The sequence below is a fragment of the Pyrus communis genome, chromosome 6, assembly GCF_041283825.1.
Source record: "Pyrus communis isolate YQ-2024b chromosome 6, ASM4128382v1, whole genome shotgun sequence".
Taxonomy (NCBI): domain Eukaryota; kingdom Viridiplantae; phylum Streptophyta; class Magnoliopsida; order Rosales; family Rosaceae; genus Pyrus; species Pyrus communis.
The window spans coordinates 24,114,549-24,139,103 of NC_142570.1; the positions used below are offsets into that span (position 1 = coordinate 24,114,549).

A 24,555-nucleotide genomic window follows, 5' to 3' on the forward strand; every position below is an offset into this window, starting at 1 on the left:
TGTAATGCTTTGGACTTGATATTTTTCAATTTATTTGATCTGAGGATAAATCTTGAAAACTGTTATTAGCACTTCAAAAATTTCATTCTATACTCTTCACAAGTGTATTTTTCTTTCTAATTATAAAAGTTTAGAGTGTCAAATGAGATTTTTGGAGTACTAATAGCAATTTCCTAAATCTTTTTCAATTTGTATGATCTTTTCAAATAAATTTATATTATTTAATCATTTTCAATTTATTTGATCTGAGGCCAAAATTTGAGAGGGTGCGTAAGAGGTAAAAAGAGGTATGTTAATAGCACCACCCTTTTTATATTATATAGAAGGTGATTTTCACACACTCAATTTACCTTCTAATACCCCTTCATTTCTAGTCGAGTAAATCAAACAGTAGTAATGGACATAATTAAATAAAAGTGTGAAAAATTAAAAAAAAAAAATCATGTTCCCTATTGTATATACACGTCTGCTCTCACAATTCTCCTTTTTCCATCCTCTTCCATCTCCTCCTCTCACATTCTCTATTTTGTCTTTATCTTTCTATAAAATATTAATATAAGATGTTGACGTGACTTAACCGTGACTGTTCAAATAGAAGGAAATGAAAGGAAAAGAAAAAAAAGAGGGGAGAGAATCTTACTCCATTCTCAAAACCTGCCCTGACCCTCTTGTAGTTGATTAACAAGAGGAGCTGGATGAAACTTCTGGTGAAAAGAACGAATATACAATTTGGAAATAGGTGTATGAAGTTTCAATATTAGTGTCAATTCTTTAGTTTCTTTCTCCATATAAAGAACCGGAATTACTTCTTTTTGAATATGTTTTATCATTACCCTTCCTAGCTTCGAATGGACCTTCATTACTTTCACCTTCTATGGTATTTAAATCAATGCCACATAATATAACGGTCTAGTTACATTCTATTTCACTTAAATGATAAATCTTAGATTCGACTTCCGAGTTCGAAATCAATTTAAGGGTTAGGCCAAATCCTCCTTACCCCCTTAGACCCTCTCTAACCCTTGGGTTAAAACCTAAAATTTTTAATCCAGAAAATTTAGGTTTTAACCCAAAAACAATATTTTTTTGCTCCAATAGTTTTGGTTTAAGATTTTAGTTCGAAATTATTAAATAATGAATTTAGGCTAAATTCATTTTTCCGGTAACTTTTTGTTTTGAATAAAATTTATGTAGATTCTGAGAAAAGTTGAAAGATTCACTAAACTGACCCCATGAATCATGTATTTATAGAGTTTTGATAAATTTTGATTTAAATACTTTTTTAATTGTTTCATCCGTTAGATTTAATTTTGAGCTGTTAAATCTCTTTTTTTTTTTTACCATTAGATTTGATCATATTTGATCTCAGTCATTGGATTTAATGTATTTAACAATTAAATAGGTTTGAATATGGACAGTTGGATCAACCAACGATCCAATAATTGAAATCATTGGATCGAAATATAACGATCCGGCATTTTCTTTTTTTTTTTACCATTGAGCCGTTGGGCTCGTTTTGGGTGGCCGACATTTTCTTCATGGGCAGGCCCAACTTCCTGTCAGCCCTCATGCGTCTCATGTGTTGGACACGTCACCTTGCTGCGACCACCACTTTTATGGGTGTGTCCACGTACATAAGGTGGGCCAACATTTTAACTTCGCCGGATTCTAGGTTAAATGTGCTCAAATTTTAAGTTTTAAAACTTACTTTAGGCCAACCCATTGGAAAATAATTGGGTTAGTTTAAACCTAAATTTTAAATTTTAATGTAAGAATTGAAGATGATCTTAGTATAAATAGAAATTCCTCGATTAATTTATGAACCATACAGAACCCAAAGCACATATTAGCCCACACGATCAGAAAAGTAAAGTGACATCCCCCAATCTAAGTAGCAAAAAATAATAATAATAATTTAAATTAAAAAAAAATAGAAAAAGAGATTTGAGAGAATCAGTGGGGGATGGGGGGTGATTCTAAAATGGTGACGAAGGCTGATGCAGTAAATGGAATCAGAAATTCTTGGAGGGATGAGTAAAATAAGGAGGGATGGTTGGTGGCCCGGCACTCACCATCTCCCACTTTAGACAGAAGCCAGCAAAAGAGGTCCTATTCTCAACATTTTAAACCAGTTTTTCTTGTCTATTATTTGACCAAACCATGCAAGGATTTAACTACATTGGAATAACAACGTTTACATCTTGGAGAAGATATAAAGCCTAACTGATTTACTTGTATTCTTATGGCGTATGCATTGCTAAAACGTTATAATTGTCAAGTTTAATGTCTTTCAAATAAGTTCAGAGAAGTATATGAGATGTATTTAGAAAGAAAGTTGAGTCTTAATCAAATTAATAATTGAGGTTGTCGTACATTATTAATAGACTTAATGCACACAAGCTTTTGATTGTGTCTATTAACTACAAATTTGTGAGATATCCTTTAGAAACTTTAAGACACAGATGACTTTTGGAAGTGCCAATCAAATTTGGACACCAGTTGACACGCCAAAGACATTATACCTACAAGCGATAAAATGGGTTTTAAGAGGAAGATATCATTGATCCAAAATGGCACAAAGTCACACGTCAAATCTCAAAAGTTCCCATTAATTCTCAAAATTACCAAATTAATCTAAAATGGCACAAAGTCACGCGTCAAATCTCAAATGACACAATGCCGCTCCAAAATTCGAATTGGAACTACATATGGTTGATCTCTCACAAAAATGGTTTGTAAACAATATAGTACAAAATTTTAGATGTAACCGTGCTTCCCAAAACAAATGGATTTTTCATATCAATCTTGGCAAAAGCAGCATCGTATTCTTATTCCCCAATCCCTTTAGGGTCATACAAACATCCATGCTCTATCTGGTGGATGAGTACTTAGTAGTTGCTAGTTGCTACCACTGTATCTTGGAGGTCATAAAAGGTAACATCATCAAATTTCTTGTTGAGAGGGTACTCAATGCCTTATGAGCAATAGCTATGCTTTGCTGGTTAGATAAGTTGAAATTACGCTCCATCTTCAACCTCTTGAATCAGGCAATGAAATCATATGTAGACTCATGCTCATATTGTTTCACTTTGATCACGTCACTGATAATCACTTCGAACTCGATCCAATAGACCTACTCATAAAAATTTATCTCTTTTTGTCTCCAAATGTGAATCGAATTGGCTGGTAGGTTGGAGTATTCAGCTAGATGTTGCCTTATCAGACCCTTTTAGGCTAATGTCATATGCTCGACCTTCTGCCACTTGGGCTAGTGGAATCCTCATTGGGCCTTACTTGGCTTGATAAGCCCGCCAACTCTATTGAGTGGAGGTGCCCAACTCCTGGGTCATCAGGAAGAAATTTTTCAATGTGATCGATACATGGGGTGGTATACTACGTGTTACTATACAAATGATAAGATACGTGTAATAAAAAGTTAATAACTTAAAAAATAAAATTTTCACCACTTCTATTAAAACACGTGATGTACCACTTGTGTTCCTGTCACAATGAAAATTTGTCCACGTGAGGCACCGCAAACATGAGAACACGGGCGTAAGAAAAGGATAATTCAAGTTGATGGTCTCTAGCATCACCCTTGAAAAAATCAAGAGTTAAAATTAGGTTAAATAAGAAGACAGTTGTCAAAAGGAGGGGTTGAGTCACAGCGGAGGCTGGGCAGTGGCTCTTTCGGCACAGCGTGGTCCCTCGTATATTTAATCAAATTTTAAACGTTTTGACCTCCACCTTTGGAGCCAGTTTTCCTGTTTTGAACTCTCTCCTTTCCTGAGCCAAGCCTGAGAGTGAGATCCATTGCCCATACCACTTGCAGTTGCAGATCTCCATAGCTCCAACTTCTTCACCTCCAGCGGTAATCCAATACTCTCTCTCTCTCTCTCTCTCTCTCACAGAGATGGCAGATATGTGTTACTTAATCAAATGATTGAATCTTGTTCAACTTAATTTCTTATGGCTCTTGGAGTGTTACCCAGCTCAGATCTGTAGTGATTGTGATACTGTTGCTCTCAGTTTAGTCCATAGAATTGCGACATGAGTTCCTCTTTCGTTCGAATTGTTTACATATCTAAATCGGACTTGCGGGCTCATCGATTTTGGTTTTCTAGTGAGTAATTAGTGAATTTGAATTGTTGAAATATAGTTTTATTATTTGATTGCAGAAAGTGAATCTTGTAAGTTTGAGATTACTTTCGTTATGGACGGAATTTACAAATTCAGCATAGATTGTTGCTTCCATGCTGAAAATGTTGCAGTTGCCCCTATAATAATTGTTTTAGTCTTATACACAAAGGGCATCTGAAAACCTTAGCTTAAGATACTGTGTTGTAGCTTGATAGTAATATCTGCAACAAGGATGCAGGTATTGATTTCATCCTTCATTTTTATGTAATGCCTCTGCAGCCAGAACCTTAATTCCAAGCCAAGTTGGTTCTGCTGGTCCTTCGAATAATGAACTCGAATCTCAGCAACAATGCACTGGCCAACAGTGTGCTTGGTTCATCTGTGTGCCATAAGCAATCCACATTACCGGTAAAAAAGGTGGCGTTGAGAGATGTACAGAACGATAATAGAAGCTGTACGCCTAGTTATCCTGAGAATTCTTTTCTAGGACGGCTGCTCGCAGATCCAATTAAGGTTTCTGGAACTAAGATACTCAGCCCTGAGTTTGCACGGAGCCCTCCTTGCCACCAGTTCACGAGAATCAGCGATCCAAGTGATCATCTCATGCATGGTGGGGTTGTGAAGAAGTTAGATTCGGAGCTAGGAAAGCGAAGAGCTCAAGGTGTTAAGGAAGATTGTCTAAATTTCAAACGACATTGTTCGCAAAAGCAGCCAGACCTACCTAAAGAAAGAAACAAGAAGCAAGAGTTAGAGCCATCTTGTATCCCTGCATTTTCACCAACGCATTGGGCTTCTCCGATTAAATTCTCACCTAATAGACCACCAGTTCCCAATTTTCTTAGAAAGTCTAGTAATGGCCTTCCAGCTGCTCATTCCAAGCACCTTAGATTTACTCCTGAATCTGAAGTTCCCCAATCAGTTCTTTCTGAGAGGAACCGTGATGAGGAAAGGACAGAACGGTTTCTACATCTGCAGAACCTCTTGAAACACTTTGACGAGTCTGATCAGAGCGAATATCTCCACAGTATGTCACTGTCTTCTGGCAATGCCTTTTTAAGATAAAATTTTGCTCTACTAAATGTTTCCAGGACTGAAAATCTCTTTGTTCTGAATGTGTTATCAGTGCTTCGTTGTTTACCTTCATCCGAGCTTAGCAGACATGCCATTGAGCTAGAGAAAAGATCAATGCAGCTATCAGTTGAGGAAGGTAATCCTATACAAATGTGTGCTATGATTCACAGTTTAATGCTTGCTCTCGGATCCTCCCTTTGATTTTTTTAATTAAATAACTTCTAGTAATCAATGCATATTATGCAGCAAAAGAGATCCAAAAGATGAAGGCTCTAAATATATTGGGGAAGTGAAAAGCATTCAAAACACATTTGTATCGTTAGCTGTGAAGTTCATATCGAGAAACTGACGCTGGCTCATCTATTGCAATATGTCACTCATGGCGTTTTCTCCAACAAGAGCAATAGGTAGGGTTTTACTCTTACCTGTGTACTATCTCAATTCAATTCGTCACTGCACCGAAATTGTTCAGACTACATGTACCTTTGTTTTCACATTTTTGGTGTCTTTTCTACGGCAGAAGAGGTTGTAATGCTTTGCTTCAGTTTTGGTTAGGTTTGATGTTTTAGACAAACAATTTTTTATATAATGATAAACTAGAAATCTCACGGGCAGAGAGACTTGTATGTCAAGTGATTAAGAGCGTTTATTCTTGTTTTGAGGTTTTTATTTAAATATCATTCTCCAGTATCGCTTGTATCAAAAAAGAAACGTCACACATTCTATACACGTGAGAATGACAATTACTACACGAGATATTGAGAGTTTAAATTGGACAATAGTTGTTTAATTATAGACCAATAAAAAGAAGAAAAATCTAAATGAGCTTCTGTAGCGAAGCAAGGGCCACGAAAGTGTGATTTTTTCTGGTGGGTGTTTGATGTAGCAAAATTGGTGTGGGCGAGAGAGGCACAGGCGCTTGTGGCTAGTCTTACCTCACGGCCCATTCCAACCTTATCAGCATATTGGCAGTATAGGGCAGCTTTCACACACTACTTTTCTAACATTATTTTTTGGGAGTTTTTTGGTAACTGTGTAGGCCCATTTAGTTTTTGCGTTGTCAGTTTGCTAATTTGGTTATTGTGTTTATTTTTAATCTATTTGTTAATAATCAATTTTGTTTAAGATTTTTAGAATTATGAATGGATTCTGTCCTAGATTAAGCTAACAGAGTCCAATACGAGGATATCTAGTTTATCCCGGAATCGGACAGTCATTGTGCAGTTACAAAGAGCACACGTTTCAAGGTGTTCTTGGTATACGTGGCGACGTAGGAGTGGGCAATGTCACCGGCATCAGTGGTTGTGCATAGATGTTAGCAAAACACCAAAACTAGGATAAGGAAGGATGAATGCATGACGTTCTCAATTATTCACATTATTTTTTTCCACCTCGATCTCTGTCTTTTTGCAATTACCATACAAAATATCAGCGACGTTTCGCAATATATCGCATACCTGCACGCTAATATTAGTTCTTGTCGTTTGAATGATTTTGCGCTTGTACCCAATTGTATGTTGGGTGGACTTATGTATTTATATAGGGCTGGAAAAATTCTCAAAAATCCCAAACTAAACCGAAAAAATTCTCAAAAATCCCAAACTAAACCGAAAAAATTCTAAACCCAAATCGAAATTATCTCGAGCTTTGGTAATACTGTATCCAAAAATACCTAAATATTCGATATGGGATTGGTTTTCAGATTTCATTTTTCGATAATCCTGAAATCCCGAAATCTTCTTTTCCTTTTGCTTTTGGTTCGTACTTCCCACGCTACCAAAGAACAAACAGAAAAGCAAACTGCAATATCAAAGTGTGCAGAAAAGCACATGACTGTTGTGTGCTGTCTAAATTACTATCAAGCAAACTGCAAACATAGCCTATTGTATACTATTAAAATAAGGAAAGTTTGCAGAAAGATGTCTAAAGACTCAGACTCTTTAGACAAAATGTCTCTCCCATCTTTGCCTTCGCCAAAGTCTCCATCTCTGCCTTCGCCAAAATCTCAGACTCTTTCTGTCTCTCCTCTCAAATTCGAAGACCTACCCATCCTCTCACAATTAGACTCCGACCAACTCTCTCCACTTTGGCCACCATCACACCTCATTGCTTCATCCCCACCTCTGATTCTCTCCATCGATTCTCTATATGTGTGGGGTTTCAAATCAAGGTTAGGGTTTCAAATTGGGGCTTAGGGTTTCGAATTGGGGGCTCAGGTCAGGAGAAAGACAAAGGTTTGACTATCTCTGCACTCTATCTCTCTCTTTTGACCTTCAATTTTCATCGATTCACCACTGTTTCTTATTTTAAATTGGGGTTTTAAATTTTAAAATTTTAATGCAGGTTCAGATGATTTCAGGTTCGGTTTTGGGAAATCCCGAAATACTGAAAATATTTCGGGAATTCCGAAATTTTGGTTTGGGATCGGTCCACAGATTTCCATCCCGAAAATAGTCAGTTTGGGACTTGATATGCCATTTTCAGTTCGGTATCCCATACCGAACCAACCCTATATTTATATTTGAATTTAATAATGTGTTGATTTGCCATTCAATATTACGGTTTAGTGGTATTCATCTTCATTTGTAAGTGTGAGGTTTTATGTTTGAATCTCTTAGATGGCGAATTCAATACCAAATTAGGTTGCTCATTGTGTGACTTAGTTGAACTTCATCCTCTCTTAATATAAAATATATCGTTGTACTTAAAAAAAATAAAAATAAATAAAGTGTTGATTCATTGTTTTTTTTTAAGTCGATATTGTAGCATATGCGGCACTCTTTTTCTTGTTTCGGTATGTTTTTATATGTAGTTTTGCTTCGAAAAGATTTTACCGAAGCCCACATTATTAATCTCCAATGAGATATCAAAACTAGGCAAAAATGTTTTATAAAGACTAATGTAGCATGTTGCCTGCTCAATTGACAATTGTCTTCTAGAAAAAGTTTCACTTCAATGATAAGGCGAACTAAATGGCAAAATTATATTTCTTTCATCTATAATATTTATTTTTATCTTTTAGTTATGTCATCTTTCTCCATTTTTATTATGAAAATATATGTGGAGCCCTATTTTGCCTACTTTGAGGGAATAAGCAAAATTTTACATACTCAACTGCTTACACCATTAGAGCTAATTTTTGCACATGTCCTTACACAATTGAAGATGTTCTAAGACTACAAGCATATCCAATGAACTTTTGAATGAGCTTTTAACTAGATTTAGAGAATGTAGAAATTTAATCTCTAATCACACTCCATGCTAAGAGCTTCTTTAAGCGAAGATAAAATCGAGAGACAAACCCAAATGTCTTCTTCTCCAATGATGTTGGTACAAAATTTGTGAAATTAGGTTGATTTTCTTTGATGAGACAATACTATATATATTTTTAAGTTATTAGTATTATTAAGGAGAGTGGAAAGGTTCAAAACTATTGCAAGAATTTACGGAAGAATGGAGTTTCAAACCATAACTCATGAATGAAAAGCCAAAACCATGTTAGCTCGAATGTTGGACTACATGCAAAACAATCCTATAAACTAGAGAATTTGAGCTTAAGTAAGAGGGACAACAATGGTGTCGTGGTCGATTAACTTGACTATGGTGATTTTTAGATGAATCAGATCAGAAACAAAGTTTATATATTAACAAAACTCATAATCACCCATCAATGTTTCAAAATGTGTTCTATTATAGAAAGAAAACTAAAAATAGAGAAACTCATGTAACTTGATATGTGATAAACTCTAACTGAAAGAAGAGGAAAATGATGTTGTACATGTAAAAAGAAACCAATTTTTCACACACCAATTTTAGCATATAGGCACACTTTTTTATTTTATTTTATATATTTATTATTGAATTGAATAAACCACACATAAACCTTGTCTAATATTTATAATTTTGCCATGCAAATGCACCAAAATTCCGTTTCAAAGGACTTGGCGATAATCATTCCGACTCGTGACGATAAATTGGAGAAGATACGTAGTGAACTTCCAGCTGTGCGTGTGGATAAAAATAACGTGAGGCTAAGAGCGGAAAATGGTAATTTCACACAAAAGATTGAGCCACGCCCACGGCCCATACCCAAAGCCGAAACTCAGCGTTTATAAATCCCCCAAATTTGCTTTCATTTCCTCTGCTCTCCTCTTGCCTTCTCCATCAAGCTATCTCTCTAACCTGACCTTCCTCCATGGATCCTTACAGGGTAATACTCTAATCTTAATCTTAATCTTTCTGGGATTTTTTTCCTTTTTACTTGTTTATGCTCTTAATTTGATTTATTTAAGGTTTGATTTTCTTGTTGAATTACTTTTCTTGTTTATTTTCTTGGCAACCAAACAGAGCCCTCTCTAATGGATTTGGATTGGTTTGTTTTTGTGTGTTGTTGCAGCACCGCCCTTCAAGTGCTTTCAATTCCCCGTTCTGGACCACCAATTCCGGTGCTCCAGTTTGGAACAACAACTCTTCTCTGACTGTTGGACCCAGAGGTGATTTAATTCTTAATCCACTTTTGATTTATCTATTTATTTATTTTCTTTTGACGGATTTTCAATTGCAATTTTGCATTAAAGTTTTACATTTTTGTGTTTTTTTAGTCGCACATCGCTTTTCAAGCACCTTGTGAATAATCATAATCATGTTTTGATGCTGTTATCTGTGTATGCATATATATATATATATATATTGTGTGTGTGTATCTGTGTACACACACGCGCACATATATATGGCTTACGAGAAAGTTTCGATATTCTATCTATGTGTTATTGTGAGCTGCAAGATGACTTTTTGGATGTTTGTATCATTACCAAGTCGAAGATGATTACTATTTTGAAACTCTTGTTGTTTTTGAGATATATATATATATATATATATATATATATATGTATATATTTACTTATTTATATAGTTTGTATTTGAAGTTAGAACTTTACCTATTTGACATTTATGTTTAAATTTCTCAATTATAGTTCTCAGTCTGTTGGTTTTCAATGAATTCTTGCGGGTCCCTTTTTTTCATTGCTTCTCGGGTTGTCAAGATGGATTTTTTGATCGTCTGGTTGCCTGAAACTAAATAAAAGTTACTATCTTTACAAGGGAGAGCAGTCATCTATATTTGACATACTTTATAAAATGTATAACCGCTAGTTTCATTCTTATCACATCTTTTGCATGTAATCGGGATGGTTGATTATGTCGAGTTGAGTAGATGCAGTTAAGAATTTAATTCTTTGTCTATTTGTCAGGGCCAATTCTGCTTGAGGACTACCATCTGGTGGAGAAACTCGCCAATTTTGATAGAGAACGGATCCCAGAGCGTGTTGTCCATGCTAGGGGAGCCAGTGCAAAAGGTTTCTTTGAGGTCACCCATGATATTTCTCACCTTTCATGTGCTGACTTCCTTCGAGCCCCTGGAGTTCAGACACCTGTCATTGTGCGTTTCTCCACTGTTATCCATGAGCGTGGCAGCCCTGAAACCCTGAGGGATCCTCGTGGTTTTGCAGTGAAGTTTTACACCAGGGAGGTGAGGTTTCAATGGCTTATTGATGTTTTATGACCTCTGGATAATGATAGTTGAGTTTTGACATGTCGATGATCGTAATTATATTCAACAGCATATTTATAGTTAAAAATACGCAGTGGTATCTCTAGTCACAGCTCCAGTGACAAATACTTCAGTCATATTTAATTAACTGAAGCCAGTAGTCTTGTGACTTCCATGAAATATGGCATTCTTCCTTTTCTTTTCTTTTATTTTTTAAATTTTGTTTTGATTCTGCAGATTGTTGATTTCTTTGTAACATTATTATTAACTATTATTAACTCTTGGAAATCATTTGGTCCTAATGTTGTTGTTTGTTTATACATGCATTCCTTTCTTTGCTCATGCTGTGACTTTATTTTTCTTAAACAGGGTAATTTTGACTTGGTGGGAAACAATTTCCCCGTCTTTTTTGTCCGTGATGGAATGAAATTCCCGGACATGATCCATGCTCTAAAACCGAACCCTAAGTCCCACATCCAAGAGAATTGGAGGATCCTTGACTTCTTCTCCCACCATCCAGAAAGCCTGCACATGTTCACCTTCCTATTGGATGACCTGGGAGTTCCACAAGATTACAGGCACATGGAAGGGTCTGGTGTTAACACCTATACTCTTATCAGTAAGGCCGGGAAGGCACACTACGTGAAATTTCATTGGAAACCCACTTGTGGAGTCAAGTGTTTGTTGGAGGATGAGGCTATTAAGGTTGGAGGAGCTAATCACAGCCACGCTACCAAGGATCTCTATGACTCCATCGCAGCTGGCAACTACCCGGAATGGAAACTTTTTATTCAGACAATTGATCCTGATCATGAAGATAGATTTGACTTTGACCCACTTGATGTTACTAAGACCTGGCCTGAAGATGTTCTTCCCCTGCAGCCGGTTGGCCGTTTGGTGCTGAATAAGAACATTGATAACTTCTTTGCAGAGAATGAACAACTTGCTTTCTGCCCTGCCATTGTTGTCCCTGGTGTCTACTATTCAGATGATAAGTTGCTCCAAACTCGAATCTTCTCCTATTCTGATACTCAGAGGCACCGTCTTGGCCCGAACTATCTGCAGCTCCCAGTTAATGCTCCCAAGTGTTCTCATCACAACAATCACCATGAAGGATTTATGAATTTCATGCACAGAGATGAGGAGGTACTTTTGCTCTTTTGAATTTCTTTTCCAAGTACGATACCACTTTTTCCCTCAATTGCTGACGCTTATTGAATGTCTGTGCCTTTTTACACTTGCATTGCTAAAGATTCAGACATGTGCTTAAATTTTCACTTGTTTGTTCATCAAATTTTCTCTGCTCAGATGCCATACTGTTTTCTGTAGGTTAACTACTTCCCATCAAGGTATGATCCTGCTCGCCATGCTGAGACCTTCCCAATTCCTTCTAATATTTGCACTGGAAAGCGTGAGAAGGTCAGTTTGTATCAATGTAGAAGAATTCATTTAAATTTCCCTTAGTTTTCCCATGTTCTTGTTTTCTGTGTTTTTCTTTTTACTTGAAACTTGAAAGCACTTGGAATGTAAAAAGTTAGATACATGCATGAATGCTTGTTGCATTTCTGAATCCTTTTGGTGTGCTGCACATCATGATTCATGTAGCAACTTTGCGTTTAATTTGCGTATGTTGGTTTTGTTGGATATGCAGTGCGTCATTGACAAGGAGAACAACTTCAAGCAACCCGGAGAGAGATACAGATCTTGGGCACCCGACAGGTCTGTCAACCCTATAATGTCTCTATGTGGAAGTAATTGTATTTAAACGTCATGTTCATAATCTAAATGTTCATTGCAGGCAAGAGCGATTCCTCCACCGATGGGTTGATGCCCTATCCGACCCTCGTGTCACCTATGAAATTCGCAGCATTTGGATCTCGTACTGGTCTCAGGTGAGTGCATACGTGCAAAGTATTCGCATTTGTGAATTGGTATATTGGATGTGATTTCGTACTGGAATATGATGTGTGCTGGTGGTAATTGAAATGCAGGCTGAACGATCCTTTGGTCAAAAACTGGCATCTCGTCTGAACGTGAGGCCAAGCATTTGAGGGCGATGCCAATGCAAGATGTTTGAGTTTCGAGAAGACATAGTGAAAGGAAAATGTGGGAGGAGAGAAATCAAATGTTAAATTGGTTTATCCTTGTGTTGTGATACTGTCATACTAAATTTTGCATGTAAAAATAAAAAAAAACTAAAAAAATTAAAAAAATTTAAAAAATTAAAAAATTAAAAAATAAAAATAGAAAAAGAGATTTGAGAGAATCAGTGGGGGATGGGTGGTGATTCTAAAATGGTGATGAAGGCTGATGCAGCAAATGGAATCAGAAATTCTTGGAGGGATGAGTAAAATAAGGAGGGATGGTTGGTGCCCCGGCACTCACCATCTCCTCAACATTTTTAAGATTAACCAGTTTTCCTTGTCTATTATTTGACCAAACCATGCCAGGATTTTACTAGATTGGAATAACAACGTTTACATCTTGGAAAAGATATAAAGCTTAACTAATTTACTTGTATTCTTATGGCGTATGCATTGCTAAAATGCTATAATTGTCCGAGTTTAATGTCTTCCAAATAAGTTCGGAGAAGTATATCAGATATAGTTAGAAAGAAAGTTAAATCTTAATCAAATTAAGAATTGAGATTGTCGTACATTATTAATAGACTTAATGCATACAAGCTATTGATTGTGTCTATTAACTACAAATTTGTGAGATATCCTTTAGAAACTTTATGTACCTACAAGCAATAAAGTGGGCTTTAAGAGGAAGATAGCATTGATCCAAAATGGCACAAAATCACACGTCAAATCTCAAATGGCACAATGCCCCTCCAAAATTCGAATTGGAACTATATATGTAAACAATGTAGTACAAAATTTTAGACGTAACCGTGCTTCCCAAAACAAATGGATTTTTCATATCAATCTTGGCAAAAGCAATATCGTATTCTTATTCCCCAATACCTTTAGGGCCAGACAAACATCCATGCTCTATATGGTGGATGAGTACTTAGTAGTTACCACTGTATCTTGGAGGTCATAAAAGGTAACATCATCAAATTTCTTGTTGAGAGGGTGCTCAATGCCTTATGAGCAATAGCTATGCTTTGCTGGTTGGACAAGTTGAAATTACGCTTCATCTTCAACCTATCATAGTATCATGCAATGAAATCTTTTGTAGACTCATGCTCGTATTGTTTCATTTTGGTCAGGTCACTGATAATCACTTCGAACTCGATCCAATAGACCTACTCATAAAAATTTATCTCCTTTTGTCTCCAATTGTGAATCGAATTGGCTGGTAGGTTGGAGTATCCTGCTAGATCTTGCCTTATCAAACCATTTTTAGGCTGATGTCATCTGCTCAACCTTCTGCCTCCTGGGCTAGTGGATTCTCATTGGGCCTTAATTGGCTTGATAAGCTCACCTACTCTATTGAGCAGAGGTGCCCAACTCCTTGGTTTACGTGAATTTATCGCGCGAGACGTCATAAACATGAGAAGACGGGTGTCAAAATGATAGTTCGAGTAGATGATCTTTCTAGCATTACTCATTAAAAAATCAAAAGTTAAAATTAGGTTAAATGAGAAGACAGTTGTCAAAAGGAGGGGTGGAGTCACAGCGGAGGCTGGGCGGTGGCTCTTTCGGCACAGCGTGGTCCCTCGTATTAATCAAATTTTAAACGTTTTGACCTCCACCTTTGGAGCCAGTTTTCCTGTTTTGAACTCTCTCCTTTCCTGAGCCAAGCCCGAGAGTGAGATCCATTCCCAGTACGACTTGCAGTTGCAGATCTCCACAGCTCCAACTTCTTCACCTCCAACGGTAATCCAATACTCTCTTTCTCGCTCTCTCACACACACACAGAGATGGTAGATATGTATTACTTAATCGAATGAATGAATCTTGTTCAATTTAATTCCTATGGCTCTTGGAGTGTTGCTCTCAGTTTAGTCCATTGAATTGCGATATGAGTTCCTCTTTCGTTCGAATTGTTTACATATCTAAATCAGACTCGCGGGCTCATCAATTTTGGTTTTCTAGTGAGTAATTAGTGAATTTGAACTGTTGAAATATAGTTTTATTATTTGATTGCAGAAAGTGAATCTTATAAGTTTGAGATTACTTTCGTTATGGACGGAATTTACAAATTCAGCATAGATTGTTGCTTCCCTACTGAAAATGTTGCAGTTGCCCCTATAATAATTGTTTTAGTCTTATGCATCTGAAAACCTTAGCTTAAGATACTGTGTTGTAGCATGTATTGATTTCATCTTTCATTTTTATGTAATGCCTCTGCAGCCAGAACCTTAATTCCAAGCCAAGTTGGTTCTGCTGGTCCCTCGAATAATGAACTCGAATCTCAGCAACAATGCACCGGCCAACATTGTGCTTGGTTCATCTATGTGCCATAAGCAATCCACATTACCGGTAAAAAAGGTGGCGTTGAGAGATGTACAGAACGATAATAGAAGCTGTACGCCTAGTTATCCTGAGAATTCTTTTCTAGGCCTGCTATTCGCAGATCCAAGTAAGGTTTCTGGAACTAAGATACTCAGCCCTGAGTTTGCGCGGAGCCCTCCTTGCCACCAGTTCACGAGAATCAGCGATCCAAGTGATCATCTCATGCATGGTGGGGTTGTGAAGAAGTTAGATTCGGAGCTAGGAAAGCGAAGAGCTCAAGGTGTTAAGGAAGATTGTCTAAATTTCAAACGACATTGTTCGCAAAAGCAGCCAGACCTACCTAAAGAAAGAAACAAGAAGCAAGAGTTAGAGCCATCTTGTATACCTGCATTTTCACCAACGCATTGGGCTTCTCCGATTAAATTCTCACCTAATAGACCACCAGTTCCAAATTTTCTTAGAAAGTCTAGTAATGGCCTTCCAGCTGCTCATTCCAAGCACTTTAGATTTGCTCTTGAATCTGAAGTTCCCCAATCAGTTCTTTCTGAGAGGAACCGTGATGAGGAAAGGACAGAACGGTTTCTACATCTGCAGAACCTCTTGAAACACTTTGACGAGTCTGATCAGAGCGAATATCTCCAGAGTATGTCAGTCTTCTGGCAATGCTTCTTTAAGATAAAATTTTGCTATAGTAAAATTTTCCAGTACTGAAAATCTCTTTGTTCTGAATGCGTTATCAGTGCTTCGTTGTATACCTTCATCCGAGCTTAGCAGACATGCCGTTGAGCTAGAGAAAAGATCAATGCAGCTATCAGTTGAGGAAGGTAATCCTATACAAATGTGTGCTATGATTCAGAGTTTAGTGCTTGCTTTCGGATCCTCCCTTTGATTTTTTTAACTAAATAACTTCTAGTAATCAATGCATATTATGCAGCAAAAGAGATCCAAAAGATGAAAGCTCTAAATATATTGGGGAAGTGAAAAGCATTCAAAACACATTTGTATCGTTAGCTGTGAAGTTCATATCGAGAAACTGACGCTGGCTCGTCTACTGCAATATGTCACTCATGGCGTTTTCTCCAACAAGAGCAATAGGTAGGGTTTTACTCTTACCTGTGTACTATCTCAATTCAATTCATCACTGCTCCGAAATTGTTCAGACTACATGTACCTTTGTTTTCACATTTTTGGTGTCTTTTCTACGGCAGAAGAGGTTGTAATGCTTTGCTTCAGTTTTTATTAGGTTTGATGTTTTAGACAAACCATTTTTAATATAATGATAAACTAGAAATCTCACAGGCAGAGACTTGTACGTTAAGTGGTTAAGAGCGTTCATTCTTGTTTCGAGGTTTTTTATTCAAATATCATTCTTCACTATCACTTGTATAAAAAAAGTAATGTCAAACGTGCTATACATGTGAGAATGACAGTTACTACACGAGAAATCGAGAGTTTAAATTGGACAATAGTTGTTTAATTATAGACCAATAAAAGGAAGAAAAATCTAAATGAGCTTATGGAGCGAAGCAAGAGCCATGAAAGAGTGATTTTTTTTCTTTTCTGGTGGGTGTTTGATATAAAAAAATTGAAGTGGGCCAGAGAGGCACAGGCTTTTGTGGCTAATCCCACCTCACGGCCCTTTCCAACCTTATCATCATATTGGCAGTATATGGCAGCTTCCACACACATTACTTTTCTAATATTATTTTTTGGGAGGTTTTTAGGTTACTATATTGGAGCATTTAGTTTTTGTGTTATCAGTTTGTCGATTTGGTTATTGTGTTTATTTTTAATTTATTTTGTAATAATCAATTTTGTTTAAGATTTCTAGAATTATGAATGGATGCTGTCTTAGATTCGTCAACGGAGGCCAATACAAGAACTAAATTAGTTAAATTGAAAACACGTGGATTAAATTAATTTTTTATTAAGATAATATATTTATATTACTGGTGGTCATTATGTTATGTTACACAATGAGTCAGTCAATAAGATTTAGTGTCAACTCGTCATCTACAGAAGTCGAACTTAATAGTCCTGCATTATAATTAACAAAAGTATTACTAAATTGTAGTACGAAGTGATACTGTTCGTTTTTGTAAAAACTAACTAAAAGCATCTTTAAGAGAAAGCACTAAATTTTTGTTAAATGAGTAAGTGAACTGTATCAAAAAAATTGTAGTAGCTACTTAGTTTAACTTTTATATAGAAATTTTAAGAGACTTTAAATATTTTATTATTTACAAACCCAATCTACTTGTTTCATAAAAATAAAAAAAATAAAAAAAAATAAATAAAAAAACTCTACTAGTTTTATTATTATTTTTAATATTTAACGGGTGAATATTATTCTCTACTAAAACCTGGTGGATGACTACTGTTCACTAACAGTGTCCACCCGGTTTTGCCCCTCTCTCATTTTTCTTCCGTGCGTGCGTCTCCTCAGTTCCACAGATTTGAAAAGTCTTCCTGACCAATTCAACCCCAAAAACTTCCGAGACTCCTTCCACGGATACTTGAATTACTTACTCTGTTTTTATAGGAAGGATTTATCCATTTACGTCAAGTTTGTAGATTGACACGGCTGGTAAACAATAGAGCGAAGAAAAAAGAGAATTGTAGGGTTTTACTTTGTTTTCGTCGGGATTGGATAACAATGTGCCAGTTGAACAACTGCTTATAAAAGTATGTTTGAATGCATGTTTATCTTGGTTAATTTTCTGACTATGGTTTCTTACAGGCTGGTGCTCATACTGTATTATAATATAAATAATATAATGTATATTCGTATATCGATGGATCATAGTATAATGCATGTTTATGTTGGTAAAAGTAATATTGGAATGATATTTCATGTCTCCTCTTTTTCTATGCCAATTACATGATTATAGTTCCTCTTTTTGTTCAGCTCTAAACCCCTCTCCCCTCGTAATTATTGAATTCCTTACTAATGATGTTTTGGCTTTTAGTTAAATTAGGTCAGGAAAAGTTCTGTACTTGCTGACTTTTGAAATGATAATTATCAGTCGACTACATAGATATATTGAATTTATTATAAACAGTTATGTAAAATAATGAAACATAAAAAAGAAAAACAACAGAGATACTGCACAATTAAAATGAATCAGGGATTATATATTAGTATTTAAGCTATATAACGCTTATGGATGTGTACCTCACCTCGTTGTGTCAAATAAAATATCGTTGTATAACAAAATGGATCTTATACTCATGTAAAATTTGGATCTACTTCAAATTTGTCATTAAATATAATTGGGTTTTAGTATATTTTTCATCATTTTGTAGATTTTTGCTAACTTTCTGGGTGTTGGAGAAATTCTTTCCTTTATCTGAACTTAGTAGTTTTTTAGTATGTTTTGTACAATTCTTAGATTAAATTTCTGATTTGGTAGTGATACGCCAAATTCAAATTTGAAAAGAAGAATATATATTACACATCACATGTTTATGTGGTAAAAAAATAGGATGTCTTTATACTCACAAAGAAGGGTGGAGGAATTTTGAGATTAGGGTAATGAACTGCTTTGGAGCTTAAGGTTGTTGGTTGAGAAGTTAATAAGCTTTTTCTAAGGCCCGGTTTTAAGTTTTGAATTCTGCCCGAACGAAACTGAAGTCTATTTCATCTGCTTGATACAGTTCTTAGGGGTTTGTGGACAAAGTTTTCGGACGGTGCTTTCCCCATGATGAGCCTCACTGGACAATAGATTCTGTAAATAGTAACCTTTGAACATTGTGCTCTATTGGGTTGATGAGTAAGTGATTGAAACAGATTCTGTAAATCAATGTTGGTGGAGGTGTTGTTCTGCAGCCTCAAGAAGAACAGAGCAATGTGTTTGAAATAAGGTCTGACTGAAACTTTTCTCTTAAATTTTGCATTTTTTGAGTTTTAAGCCATTCAAATTGGTTTGTTAAGTAGGAATAAAAATACCGGTTAAACAAAGATTACTAATTACTAACCAAATTCACATTTGTCTACATTAATCTTTAAGTAGGTAAACCAGACATCAATCATGGGAATAGATCCAGAGGCTTTTTGGCCTGGAGGTAACTATGAAGGTTCACATTATTATTTATCAAAGACTTCTGATTCAAATTTACAAGAGGGTAATTTTAGTGGTGGTAATAGCCCTTTTTAGCCTACTTTGAGTAATGATTTTGGAATTATAATGTTTGATGGTTATTTTGTGTTTCGGTTAAAGCATTGGTCCATCTCATTTTTCATGGATGTGCTCACTGGCTCAGCTTTCAAGGGGAACCCAGCAGCGGTTTGCTTGCTGTAGGAAGACAGAGACGACCAGTGGTTGCAGGTTTTGGCTGCCGAGTTCAATCTCTCTGAGACTTGTTACTTGACTTGGCTTACTGACTCGGGCTCAACTCCTCCGTTTGGTCACATATTCCTTTCTCCATCTTTTTAAGTTCTTCAGTTTTCCCTGTTATTAATTTTATGTTTTCTGTCCCTGTGTTCTTTGTAAGGTTGGTTGGTTGTCTTCTTTTTAATCTTTTAAATTTGTTGCTATCATTCTGTCTAGCTTTTTTGAATCTCCGATTGTGCATCACCTCGGGGTTGATTTTCATACTATCTCATTATTTTTTTGGGGATCTTAAGTTACTTCTTTTTAATCTTTTAAATTTGTTGCTATCATTCTGTCTAGCTTTTATGAATATCCGATTGTGCATCACCTCGGGGTTGATTTTCATACTTTCTCATTATTTTTTTGGGGATATTAAGTTACTATCAATTTCTGTCAACATTTATTCATATTAATTGTTCTATGGCAGGCATTTGCAGTTGGATTGAAGAAACTTGGAACCGTGGAAGTTTAGAGCCTTCCCTTCTTCAACACTGTGAAGGTTAAGGTTGCTGACGCACAAGCAATTTTGGATGCTGCTAACAAGCTTGGATTAAATTTGAGAGCAGTAGACTCGAGCACTGTAAGTTTTTTATTTTCGTGAGTCGCTTGCATCAGTTATTTCATTAAATGTTCTATAGGACGGAGGATGGAGTGCTTTTACTTCATGAGGTTACTGAATGTTAAACTTCTTTCAGATCACTGCTTCGTTTGACAAAACAACTACCTTAGAGGATGTTGACAAGCTTTTCAAAGCTTTTGCTCTGAGCAAGCCTGTAAGTGTTTCATATATTTACCATAAAGTTGATATTTTCAATTTATTATAATGTTAAACTTGCTACTGTAGAAGAGTTAATTTCTGGTAGGTAGATGATTATAGTGTTGTTCCTATTATGCATAAGGTTGTGGTAATAATATTGTGAGATTTTGTGTCTGCATAACTCCAGGAGTGATTTTGATAATTAGAAAGTAATCTCTCAACTTCTTTGTGATTATAGTTGCTTTGATGTTGTCATAGGGACTTTTATCATATGTTCAAATTGATTTTGATATATCCATTTTCTGTTTAGTATTTATAACACTCTTTGCATATTTACATGTTAAAAACATTATCTATAGTTATATTTTCGCTCTCGCAATAATGTGCGGGTAAAATTTACTAGTTGCTTTCTAAATTTCAAGAATGATTGCTCTTTTGCTATAATTAAATAGTCTTTGACAACATTTATTAAAGATAAATTTTTTAAATTTAACTTTTTATTTTTAATTTTTTAACAAACGATATTGTCAACATTAAAAAATAGAAGGTGGACATAGTTTTATAATGAGTTAACAATAATGTGGTTCAATTTGCCTTTGGCGAGAATCGAGCCTAAGACCTCTCATTTATAAGTGAGAAGGAATATCACTAGACAGTAATACTGTGTGGCTAAATTTAACTTTTTAAAATAGTAGAAACTTTTCAGTGTGTTGAGAATACGGCTCAGTTTACCAGTGTCATAATATTATTAACTGACAGAAAATGGTAAATTGTAGCAGTGATCATTCAACTTTAATCAAATTGGAGAAATGGTCCATCAATTAAAAATCCATTACCATTGGTCTCTCAATTCATCAAAATGTGTAGCTATGGTCATTTTCGTCAAAATGAGTTATGTTGGAAAGATTATTGCTACAATTGGGGTCCCTCAACTCATCAAAACGTGTAGCTATGATCATTTTCGTCAATTTCGTCAGAATTCTGTTAAAACAAGTAATGTTGGAATGATCATTGCTATAATTAGGTTAAAGTTAAGGGACCATTGCTCGAATTGAGTTAAAGTTAAAGGATCATTTCTCCAGTTGGATTAAAGTTGAGGGACCAATGGTAATAGATTTTTAGTTGACAGACCAATGGTAATGGATTTTTAGTTGTGAGATCATTACTCAAATTGAGTTAAAGTTAAGGGACCATTGTTACAATTTACTCGACAAAAAATTTATCCCATAATAAAATGACACTTGATGCACAAAACTATGTTTCTGACCCATTAAAAATCTCTTCTAAGAGTTTTGATTGTTTTATATAAATATTCAAGAGATACCTCTAATAAACCACCAAAATGGGGTGTTCTAATTCAAGTTTTCAAAGCGTAGGAGCGGACAATGTCACCCGGCATCAGTGGTTGTGCATAGAAGTCAGCAAAACACCAAAACTAGGATAAGGAAGGATGAATGCATGACGTTCCCGTTCTCAATTATTCACGTTGATTTTTTCCACCTCGCTCTCTGTCTTTCTGCGATCACCATACAAAATATCACCGACGTTTCGCAATATATCGCATACCTGCACGCTAATATTGGTTCTTGTCGTTTGAATGATTTTTCGCTTGTACCCAATTATTAATATAATTATATGTTAGGTGGACATATATTTTTATATTTGAATTGAAAAGTATAAAAATGAGATAATTGGTGTTAAGTCACGATCACAATCACGTCATGAGTAATTGCCATGCCATGGCTATGAAAGAGAGAGACAGAATATCTGGTGGTGAGATTGGATGCAGCACCTTCTTCGAGCTTGCAAGGAACCGTCTGCAGCCAAGCTTTGGAGTGAAGGAAAGGAATGCCCCGCGGGTTCATGGAGGTGCAAGAAGAGGGAGAGAGAGTCTGATTTGCAGGAAGAGAGGAAGAAAGCAAAGCAGCATGGAGGTGCAATAATTCCACGGTGGAGAGAGAGAGGCTGAGAAGTCAGAACAAAGACGAGATGAAATTGGGTGGTTACTGCCTTCTGGGTTGTAGAGAGAGAGAGAGAGAGAGAGACTTGTCTTTAGAAAGCAAGCACCCATGTGCTTGATTGATCAACTTTTGTCAGCCACACTTTATTTTAATAATATAATAATGACCCATTACACATTCCAACACATGTACATATCCAAAACAAATAATTAAATAAAAAAATATTAATTTAATTAATTCGGCTTGATTTTTTTCAATTCAGTTTGGTATTTTTTTAATCTTGATTCGGTGTTCGGTTTGATTTTTTTCGATTTTTGATTTTTGATTTTTTAAGTTCATCCCTAATTCCAATGATAAAGCAAATTAAGTGGCAAATTATATTTCTTTCATCTATAACATCTTATTTATCTTTTAGCTTTGTCATATTTCTCTACTTTTATTATGGAGATATATGTGAGGCTCTATTGGCCTACTTTGAGATAATAGGCAAAATTTGTCAATTGCCTATTACGTTGGAGTTAGTTTTTGACTATGTGACTCATTAAAATGAATTCTCTTGCTTACACGATTAGAGATATTCTAAGACTAAAAGCATATTCAGTGGACTTTTTAATGAGCTTTTTTAACTAGATTTAGAGAAAATGTAAAAGATTTAATCTCTAATCACACTCCACATTAATAACTTGTTAAGCGAAGATAAAATCGAGTTCCCACTCTGATTTGTCATTTAAGCGAAGACAAACTCAAATATGTTCTTCTCAAATGTGGGTACAAAATTTGTGAAATTGGGTTGATTTTCTTTGATGAGACAATACTCTAATTTTTTTAAAATTATTATTATTATTAAGAGGAGTGGAAGGGTTTGAAAACTATTACAACAATGAGTTTTAAACCCAGGGCTCATGAATGAAGCCAAAATCATGTTCGCTTGAATGCTGGACTACATGCAAAACAATACTATAACTGAGAGAAGAGAAAAATGATATTGTACATGCAAAGATGAAAAGCATTCAAAACACATTTGTATCGTTAGCTGTGAAGTTCATATCGAGAAACTGACGCTGCCTCGTCTACTCGGCGTTTTCTCCAACAAGAGCAACAGGTAGGGTTTTACTCTTACCTGTATATTATCTCAATTCAATTCATCACTGCTCCAAAATTGTCCAGACTACATATACCTTTGTTTTCACATTTTTGGTGTCTTTTCTATGGTAGAAGAGGTTGTAATGCTTTGCTTCAGTTTTGATTAGGTTTGATGTTTTAGACAAACAATTTTTTAAATAATGTTATGTTACACAATGAGTCAGTTAAGAAAATTTAGTGTCAACTTGTCATCTACAGAAGTCGAAACTAATACTCCTGCTTTATAATTAACAAAAGTATCCCTAAATTGTAGTACAAAGTGATACTGTTCGTTTTTGTAAAAACTAGCTAAGAGCATCTTTAAGAGAGAGCTAAATTTTTGTTAAACGAGCAAGTGAACTGTATCAAAAAAATTGCAGTAGCTACTCAGTTTAACTTTTTATATCAAAATTTTAAGAGACTTTGAATATTTTAATATTAACAAACCCAATCTGCTTGTTTCATAAAAAAAAAAAACAAAAAACTCCACTAGTTTTATTATTTTTTTAATATTTAACAGGTGGATATTGCTTCCTAAATTTCAAAAATGATTGCTCTTTTGTTATAAATAGGCAAAAGATATAGAGATAACATTTGCTAGGGATATGAGCGAAGAGGCTGCAAAATATTATACTAACAAAAAATATTGCAGAGGAAGTGAAGGATACTGATCTTTTTGCTTTCAGTTATTTTTCTCTCACAATGTGCATTTTGATAACACACGGAGCGCTCTATTTATAGAGCTACTCCCGTGAAAACATACAAAAATGAAATGATGGCCACTTTTGACAATATCACATAGAATAATGCTATTCATACCATATTTTTGTATCACATTTTCATACCACCTTAGGTGGCATTTGATGTGGCCAGCCACATCATTTGAATTAATCATATTTTTAAATTTAATTTATTATTTAATAAACTAATAATTAAGAAAAACTCATTAATTAAATGATAATTGTTGTATACGAGAAGTCTTTCTCCTTCCTTTCCTTGGGTTTTGCAAATTTTTTAAATGATGTGACTGTTCACATAACAAATGCATGTGGGCATACACCATACATCTTTCCACTATCAATTTTATTATAATTTTGTTGCGTAGGATGCAACCAAAACTGCACCTCATGAACATTGGTCCCCATTTTTATTTTTTATTACTTTTTCTTGTTCAATC

General features: G+C 35.4%; 3 protein-coding genes across 16 annotated transcripts; all 3 read left to right on the forward strand.

The window, feature by feature from the left end:
- The first annotated feature begins 3,661 nt into the window (after positions 1 to 3,661).
- On the forward strand, positions 3,662 to 5,843 carry LOC137709784 (uncharacterized). Its single transcript, XM_068448768.2, has 4 exons — positions 3,662 to 3,871; positions 4,420 to 5,164; positions 5,264 to 5,347; positions 5,458 to 5,843. The coding sequence occupies exons 2-4, from the start codon at positions 4,468 to 4,470 to the stop codon at positions 5,502 to 5,504; spliced, it is 828 nt and encodes a 275-aa protein (XP_068304869.2). The 5' UTR covers positions 3,662 to 3,871; positions 4,420 to 4,467; the 3' UTR covers positions 5,505 to 5,843.
- A 3,410-nt stretch (positions 5,844 to 9,253) lies between these two features.
- LOC137710531 (catalase isozyme 1) lies at positions 9,254 to 12,900 on the forward strand. The gene is made up of 8 exons (XM_068449575.2): positions 9,254 to 9,421; positions 9,608 to 9,704; positions 10,461 to 10,738; positions 11,129 to 11,905; positions 12,089 to 12,178; positions 12,411 to 12,478; positions 12,558 to 12,651; positions 12,751 to 12,900. Exons 1-8 carry the CDS (start codon positions 9,407 to 9,409, stop codon positions 12,808 to 12,810), a joined length of 1,479 nt encoding a protein of 492 aa, XP_068305676.2. The 5' UTR covers positions 9,254 to 9,406; the 3' UTR covers positions 12,811 to 12,900.
- Positions 12,901 to 13,243: 343 nt separating this feature from the next.
- On the forward strand, positions 13,244 to 22,439 carry LOC137711466 (uncharacterized). Of its 14 annotated transcripts, XR_015963768.1 has the most exons (10): positions 14,445 to 14,586; positions 15,064 to 15,808; positions 15,906 to 15,989; positions 16,100 to 16,260; positions 18,823 to 19,029; positions 19,179 to 19,230; positions 19,386 to 19,572; positions 19,966 to 20,118; positions 20,234 to 20,311; positions 21,672 to 22,439. XR_015963768.1 is itself a non-coding variant. In XM_068448789.2 (4 exons), exons 2-4 carry the CDS (start codon positions 15,112 to 15,114, stop codon positions 16,144 to 16,146), a joined length of 828 nt encoding a protein of 275 aa, XP_068304890.2. In that variant the 5' UTR covers positions 13,307 to 14,586; positions 15,064 to 15,111; the 3' UTR covers positions 16,147 to 16,483. The 14 variants fall into 14 exon arrangements, 2 of the variants coding, with proteins under 2 accessions (XP_068304890.2, XP_088552225.1); XR_015963764.1 differs by having other exon boundaries at positions 19,179 to 19,572; XR_015963766.1 differs by having other exon boundaries at positions 19,386 to 20,118.
- Positions 22,440 to 24,555: the final 2,116 nt, after the last annotated feature.

Excerpts from the sequence above, each read along its gene's own strand:
- LOC137709784 (XM_068448768.2), top strand. The coding sequence starts at position 4,468 with ATGAACTCGAATCTCAGCAACAATGCACTGGCCAACAGTGTGCTTGGT. Across the intron at positions 5,165-5,263 it reads TCAGAGCGAATATCTCCACA|TGCTTCGTTGTTTACCTTCA; the intron begins GTATGTCACTGT and ends ATGTGTTATCAG. Across the intron at positions 5,348-5,457 it reads GCAGCTATCAGTTGAGGAAG|CAAAAGAGATCCAAAAGATG; the intron begins GTAATCCTATAC and ends CATATTATGCAG.
- LOC137710531 (XM_068449575.2), top strand. Across the intron at positions 11,906-12,088 it reads TCATGCACAGAGATGAGGAG|GTTAACTACTTCCCATCAAG; the intron begins GTACTTTTGCTC and ends TGTTTTCTGTAG. Across the intron at positions 12,179-12,410 it reads GCACTGGAAAGCGTGAGAAG|TGCGTCATTGACAAGGAGAA; the intron begins GTCAGTTTGTAT and ends TTGGATATGCAG.
- LOC137711466 (XM_088696099.1), top strand. The coding sequence starts at position 15,112 with ATGAACTCGAATCTCAGCAACAATGCACCGGCCAACATTGTGCTTGGT. Across the intron at positions 15,809-15,905 it reads TCAGAGCGAATATCTCCAGA|TGCTTCGTTGTATACCTTCA; the intron begins GTATGTCAGTCT and ends ATGCGTTATCAG. Across the intron at positions 15,990-16,078 it reads GCAGCTATCAGTTGAGGAAG|TAATCAATGCATATTATGCA; the intron begins GTAATCCTATAC and ends AATAACTTCTAG.